The sequence below is a fragment of the Myotis lucifugus genome, unplaced genomic scaffold (assembly GCF_000147115.1).
Source record: "Myotis lucifugus unplaced genomic scaffold, Myoluc2.0 scaffold_31, whole genome shotgun sequence".
NCBI classification, from domain to species: Eukaryota; Metazoa; Chordata; class Mammalia; order Chiroptera; family Vespertilionidae; genus Myotis; species Myotis lucifugus.
This window is the reverse complement of record NW_005871079.1, coordinates 1,055,244-1,062,801: the sequence shown is the minus strand read 5'-3', so window position 1 is coordinate 1,062,801 and position 7,558 is coordinate 1,055,244. Positions and strand designations below refer to the sequence as shown.

The following is a 7,558-nucleotide window of genomic DNA, read 5'->3' as shown; positions in this document are numbered from 1 at the left end:
AATACAGTGGGCAGGGCTGAGAACTAAGGCCACAAGCAGCAAGGAGGTTGAAAGAGCAGCACTTGGATTCACACACTTGGGCTGGTGCATCAATTGCTATCCATTCATTCCTGCCCATACAGACACACCAATATGCATATTTCAAGACAGATTTCTGCAGTAAACCGAGACTTTCCCAAACAGGGGTGACTCACACACTGTGGCTAGTTAGTTCTCTTACTGAGAACATAATGCAAAACACACACACACACACACACACACACACACACACACACACACACACCCAGAGAGATTGATCCCACCACATCAGTTAATTTCACTATTTTACTCATTCATATTTTCAATAAAAAGCATTTCGAATGCCAACCACACATCCGGCACTATAAAAGGCACTAGGAATACAACGATAAATAAAACAATGAATATTATAAGGCTCTTTCTCCCTGCTTTCTCTTTCAACACAAGGGACATTCATAAATGACTTCATCTGACAGCCATCCTGATCTCCTTGTATGGAAAGAAGCCAAGTGTTCATTGTTAAACAGAAGTTTGGTATTAAAGGCTATCTGAGCTCTAAGCATGCCCCACCTGATGCAAGCCCTGGCAATACCAATCCCCTCTGGAAGGAGTCTTCATTTAGTGAGTGTGAAGAAATAGATGATCAGCAAAGGGTGGTAACAGGCCTAGGTCTGAGGCAGAGCAGCCAGGGGCCTGGGGACAGCTGGGGAACGTAGTTCCTAGTGTCTGGGAGCCATAGCATTTGCCATGTCTAGCCTTGTGTTTCTTTCTGCTACGCTGGTGTGTTTTTCTCCTCAGCTGAAGACTCGAATAAATATTTTGATTTTCTGTTATTGCCGACGATTACTGCATCTTCTTATTTAACGTATGTCTTCTTTCCAAGCGAGAATATCCAGGTTTCGGTTGGATCTATTTTAAGGTGAATTAATTAACCAGCATAATAATTCATTCATATGTTTCTTTTTTAATTAATTTTTTTTTACTCTAAAATAGTTACAGAACACATGGGATCGAATCCCTGGTAAATCACGCTGTCCTTTGGCTCTGTTTGTTTTTCATTCTTCCCTAACAGGGGAACCTGCCGCCTGACTACAGAATCAGCCTGATCGACATCGGCCTGGTGATAGAATACCTGATGGGCGGAGCTTATCGCTGCAACTACACGCGCAAGCGCTTCCGGACGCTCTACCACAATCTCTTCGGCCCCAAGAGGGTGAGGCTTGCAGGCAAATTCGGGTTCCTGGACTCCTGGGTGGACTAGGGTGCTACCGATTCAGGGTGTGGCTTCCTTCTCTCTTAGTGGGTAATGAGATGAGAAGGCAATTGCCCCACCTCTTCTTCCCTCCACCATCAAATCTGTTTTTATAAAGGCAGGGGTGGGCGGGGGGATGGAGGGGGTATTCTTTCCCTAGGTCCAATTCAAATCAGAAACACACTGAGAGTGAGCCTTAATGATCAGAGAACAGCAATGAAATTCAAATGAATCTTATTATCTACTGCAGCAATTTTCAAGGTTTTTGGTCTAAAGGGATCTTTTTATACCCTTAAAAACTACTGAGGACTCCCAAAAGCTTTTTTATCTATGTTGGGTTCTATCAATATTTATCATGCTGGAAATTAAAGTTGAAACATTAAAAAATAATTATTTATTAATTCATCTTAAGATGACCATAAGTCCATTCATTACATATTAACATAGAGAGCATGTTTATGAAAAACAACTATGTTTTCAAAACAAAAATCAGTGATGAGTAGCATAGTTTTACATTTTTTGCAAAATTCTGTAATGTTTGACTTAACAGAAGGTAGTTAGATTCTCATATCTACTTCTGTAGTCGTCTGTTACAAGACATTGTTTTGGTTAAAATATATGAAGAAAATCTGCCCTCACACAAATATGTGACAAATATGACAAATGTTTCAAACAAAGGAAGAAGTAATCTTTAGTGATAATTATAGCTATTCTTTTTTGATATTTCATCAAAATTCAAGTGGCAATTTCTTGAAGATTCGTTTGCAACATGAAATCTGAAACCATGTCAGTGAACTTTTCCTATTAAAATCCAAACTGCAGTTTGTATGGATCTTTTAACATCATAGATTGGTCATTGTAAAATATTGGTTTGTTGAGTTATATTCTGATCTTCTAACTGTTGACACAGTTTATTATACAATTGCAAAAACTTGCATTCCTTTACTGAAAAACTGTCAAGGTCAAGGGGTGGGTTTTCCAAGATTCTATTATCTGCTTGAAAGTTTGAATTTTGTCACTGACAACCAATATTGAGAGTTGTCTTCCTTGAAATGACAGTCCTACTTCGTTCATTTCCAAAACGTCTGCCATCCAGGTCTAAGAAACCCTAATTGTCTACCAGTCATTTCTTCACACAGATAGTTCATGACACAAAGTGGCCATAATTCAGCCCAAACAACCCCATGAGTGTTCTCCCTCAGGACACCCATCCTAGTTCAGTATGTAGCAGCAGTGCTTTATGCGACTTCCCATTTCACCCCTCAGAATAGTAAAAAGACATTTTTTACCAGCAAGAGTAGAAATTGAATACACGTAATAATGTTTTAGGCCTCATCAAGCACATTCTTTTGTTGTTGTTTTGTTCCATTGATTTTTAGAGAAAGTGGAAGGGAGGGAGAAAGAGAGAGAGAGAAACATCAATGTGAGAGAGACACATCAATTGGTTGCCTCCCAAACACTCACTGTAACCCACTGAAAAATCAAACTGGCGACCCTTCAGTGCACAGGCCTCATCTCTGTCCAATGAGCCACACCAGCCAGGACTCATCAAGCACATTATTAAGTGCAACTGTTTTGTTTTGTTTTGGTTAAATCTTCAAATGTATAACAGTGAACTCTAATGACAACTAGTAAAGCCTGGTACCACTGCCTTCATTCTTGCCAAGGTACCCAGCAATTTTACCGACCGTTGCTTTTGTATCATCAGTGCAAATATTAACACATCTTAGTGTTATTATGAAAATAGCTTTGACTTCACAGGCCCCTGGAAGGGTCTCAGGAAAGACCTCCACCCCCAAAAGGGTCACATGGTCCTAGGACAACATTTTGAGAACTGCTGCTATAGCTGGTGGCAGGCATAATTTTTTATTTTTACCAAACCTTATCTTCTGATTATTCTAGTATTTTGTGATGCTGGAAGAGACCTTTGAAAACACCAAAAAGTATTAATTTTTAAAAATCATAAATTTTAAACTGGTGGCCATTATAAAAGCTAAAAGAAAGAAAGGGGGAGAGACAAGGTTCAAGCTATTCCGACTTGAATGGTCAAATAAAATTTGGAGGAACCATAAGTGCTATAACCTTACTCTTTACTTAAAGAACTTTCAAGTTGGTACCCGACCCTTCCGTGATACTTGCAACGTGGAATTGGAATTCCTGACCCCTGAAATGTAATTTTGTATCTCCCCTTGTTAAATATAAATCAAGTTCTATACTTTGCCGAGTTGCCTTCTCTGTCCGTCTCGGTCTGTGCCTGTTCTGCACATTCCCAGCATGAGCAATGATGCTTCTGTTTGTGCTGATACTTTCCATGCCATTAAGTGCCATCGACACATGCCCCTCTGGCCCCACTCACCCTTGATCTACCGGACAGCAGCATAGAGAGATGGCCAGCATGAAGCATCTACACATATATTTATGAATAATATCTCAAGTCTTCCAGGAATAGAGGTCATTCAGTGGTTTGAGAAACACCTGCTTTGATTGAATGTTTCATCATACACATAAGTGCTTGAAGTCATGGAGATGACGAGCAGGACAGTTTTAGGAAGATGGAAGAAATTTTGGTCCACAAAAGGCAATCACGTTATGCCTGTCAGTTTCCTAATTTTCTGTGATTCACCCAAACTCATTAAATCCCTAATTCTCTAAGAATTTCTATAAATAGGTTCCCTTTGTAATGTTTTATTTATTGAAATAGATAGATGCTATATGGTAAATGGAATTGTTTCATTACCTGTTTGAGATAAAGTAGGATTCTTTTCTTACATCTGTAAAGAAATATCTAACATTGTGCATTAATTTTTTAACAGCCCAAAGCCTTGAAACTATTGGGAATGGAGGTAAGTGTTTGCTCAAATTATTAGTGTCAATTATTTAATCTCTTTGTTACACATTTGAAATATATACATAAGTTCAGTTCAGTGGTAAGGATTAGTACGTAATTCTGCAATGAGGAAGTGACATTTTTCCCAGTGGTGAGGGGACAGGTCACAGTAGCTTTGAAAATCTCACCATGGAGGTTATATTAATTAGCATTGCAAACAAGGAAATAAGTCCTATTTGAAATACTAACTTGAAAACCAAGGGAGCATATATATTCCAGTAAGCAAAATCTATTCATGGGTGTTTACAAATGGCCAACAAATCCAAAGGCCAAAAAGACTTCACAAATGCACCTAATGAGGTATGCAGAAACTGGAGAGGTTACCTTCCTCCCGTCTTTTGTTAATGTGGTTATTGCTGTATGCAAATGCAAGTCCTTGTCCTTTGAGAGAAAAGGGTAGTGCTGTCCATCATGCATGACAAATAACCCTGCCTGCAGAGGGGGAAAAGGACAAAAGTGAAAAGAAAAAGAAAATGGCCCATTGAACATACTTTTTCTAATTTAAAGTATAACAATGAATGTTCCCATAGGACTGTGCTCATGCTCTTCTAGCTCATTTTAAAATTAGACATATATGAGCTTGAGCGTTCTTTTAGGATTGGAGCTAGGAGAGGATACAGGCATACCTCAGAGATATTGCAGGTTCGGTTCCAGACCACCGCAATAAAGCAAGTCGTGATCTTTTGCCTTCAATGTGTAGAAAATGCAACATCTGGGAAGAGCAATAAAGTGAAACACAATCAAATGAGGTGTGCCAGTAGTTCATTTATGCATCTGTCAAACCTGGACCAGTAGTAAATATACAATAACTGTTGCCTGAATTTCATTGGTTTATCTCTAACTCTACCTCTATTTTTTTTTCACCCTAAAATTACAGGATGACGTTCCTTTGAGGAGAGGAAGAAAGACAACCAAGAAACGTGAAGAAGAGGTAGACATTGACTTGGACGACCCTGAGATCAACCACTTTCCTTTCCCTTTCCACGAGCTGATGGTGTGGGCCGTCCTGATGAAGCGGCAGAAAATGGCCTTGTTCTTCTGGCAGCACGGCGAGGAGGCCATGGCCAAGGCCCTGGTGGCCTGCAAGCTCTGCAAGGCCATGGCTCATGAGGCTTCCGAGAACGACATGGTCGATGACATCTCCCAGGAGCTGAACCACAACTCCAGGTCGGCCAGCCCAGAAAATGGGGTGATCAGGGGACAAAAAGGGAAGGTGGGCCCCAAACAATGGATGGAAGGTCTGAACTTCCCAAAACTTGAAGGCAAGGCAGTATCACCCCAATGGTGCACAGAGAGGGTGTACATGAAGAATTACTGTTGCCCGGCTGGCATGGCTCAGTATTTGAACATCAACCTATGAACCAGGAAGTCAGGGTTCAATTCCTGGTAGGGGTACATGCTGGAGTTCTGGGCTCGATCCCCAGTGTGGGGCATGCAGGAGGCAGCCAATCAATGAGTCTCTCTCAAGATTGATGTTTCTATGTCTCTCTCCCCCTCCCTTCCTCTCTGAAATCAATAAAAATATATTTTTTTAAAAAGAATCACTGTTTATGGTGCACAGCACTAGCTATTGAGGTACAAACAGATTATAGAAGATTTTATTTCATCCTCTCCACCTCCCCCACATGTCTGGTATTTTCACTGTAGGCATGTTTGCTGCAAGGATTTTTAGCACACAGGTAATCAGCTGTAAAGCAATTTTGCCATAAGAGATAAAATAATGAAAAATGACATCATGGAACATGAAAAATTATTAACAAAATTTAAAAACTGTGTTGCAAAAAATGAAAATACATTGTCTTCGAAATCTTTTGTTCATAGTATTATATATACTTTTCTTTCATATTTGCCATAGCTTGGTGAACATTTGGTTCTGCTGGGTGGGAGGATGACTGTGGTCACTGAATGATATACAAACTGATATGTTTATCATTTTCTAGTATAGTGTGCAATCTGGCTTTAAACGTAGTTTTTAACATCCACTATTTTAAGACCACCACATCTACTCATCATTGTATAGACCTAACTTTATACAATAGACTTAGTCTATACACTTGAAGTTATACACTTGAAGTTTAAATATAACATCCACTATTTTAAGACCACCACATCTACTCATCATTGTATAGACCATTATGAGGGCTAAGATTTATATAATGTAAAAATGGAAGTAACTGTGAGAACCTCCTCCATGGAGAAATGAAACCAAATTGACAACTAGCTTAAATAAATTCAGTTTGTCGAACGTAAACCAAACTGTCCACCGTTATTTTATCTTTTATGGTGAAATTGCCTTACAGCCAATTAGTTGTGCAACAAAAATGCTTACAGCAAAAACACCTAGAACCCTGCCCCAAGAGACAGATCCTCTTGTTAGGCATATTTTACAGCTAAAGGAAATGAGATGTAGAATTTAAGTAACTTGTCCAAGATGACAACTTTGTGGCTAGGCTCAGATTTGAACTGAGGTCTGCCACATTGAAGAAGACACACTGCACTCTGATCATTGATTTATTGGTCTGCCATCCTCATCCATACACCTTGAATTGAGGGCCTGGAGTGCAGGGGTCATGCCTTGTTTGACTTACGCCCTTAGTCCTAAACACGGTGTCTGGCACGTAGAGCTGTTTAATGGATGTTGGTTGGATGAATGAATGAACCATAGGCCATTCAGAACCCACCTTTTTTGGCTTGGCCAGTGGGTCTCCACTTTCATCATCTAAGACTCCAAGATGGCTAAAAGATGGCCCTTCACATTCTCTTTTTCAGGGACTTTGGCCAGCTGGCCGTGGAGCTCCTAGACCAGTCCTACAAGCAGGATGAGCAACTGGCCATGAAGCTGCTGACATATGAGCTAAAGAACTGGAGCAACGCCACATGCCTGCAGCTCGCGGTGGCTGCCAAGCACCGCGACTTCATCGCGCACACGTGCAGCCAGATGTTGCTCACAGACATGTGGATGGGCCGGCTCCGGATGCGCAAGAACTCAGGCCTCAAGGTCAGTGCAGCCAGAAGGCCCTACTGGCTATGAGCACCAGAGGCTTGGTTGGAGTTTTCCAAGCTGAATATGCAGTGGGATTAGGCATTTTCATATCTCAGGAGGGTGACTCTACACTCCAACTGCACCAGGATCTTCTGTGTAGTGTTTTCATGTAGAGGCTAAGACCTCCTCTAAATTTTGCTAAATCGATAGAGATGGTGCCTAGGCATTAATATTTTTCAGAAGATCCAAAATGTGATAGTCTCACTCAGGTTCCGCAGGGGTGCCATGTGCTCTGGCACAAGCTATGCTGTACAAGGAGTCGTTTACCTGGGCAACTGTTCACTGCGAGGCAGATGGAATACCCTGGCCTTCTCTACATCAGGTCAAAAGAGACATCGGCTCTTATTCAGCTGTACTT

At 40.8% G+C, this 7,558-nt stretch overlaps 1 protein-coding gene across 1 annotated transcript in view; it reads left to right on the top strand.

The window, feature by feature from the left end:
* The first annotated feature begins 1,126 nt into the window (after nt 1–1,126).
* Nucleotides 1,127–7,558, top strand: part of TRPM3 (transient receptor potential cation channel subfamily M member 3) — an 89,167-nt gene continuing 82,735 nt past the window's right edge. The window contains exons 1-4 of the mRNA XM_023752353.1: nt 1,127–1,231; nt 4,084–4,113; nt 5,035–5,324; nt 6,927–7,155. Of these exons, the coding sequence (XP_023608121.1) occupies nt 1,154–1,231; nt 4,084–4,113; nt 5,035–5,324; nt 6,927–7,155 (627 nt within the window). The 5' untranslated portion in view covers nt 1,127–1,153. The remainder of the gene's footprint in view (nt 1,232–4,083; nt 4,114–5,034; nt 5,325–6,926; nt 7,156–7,558) is intronic.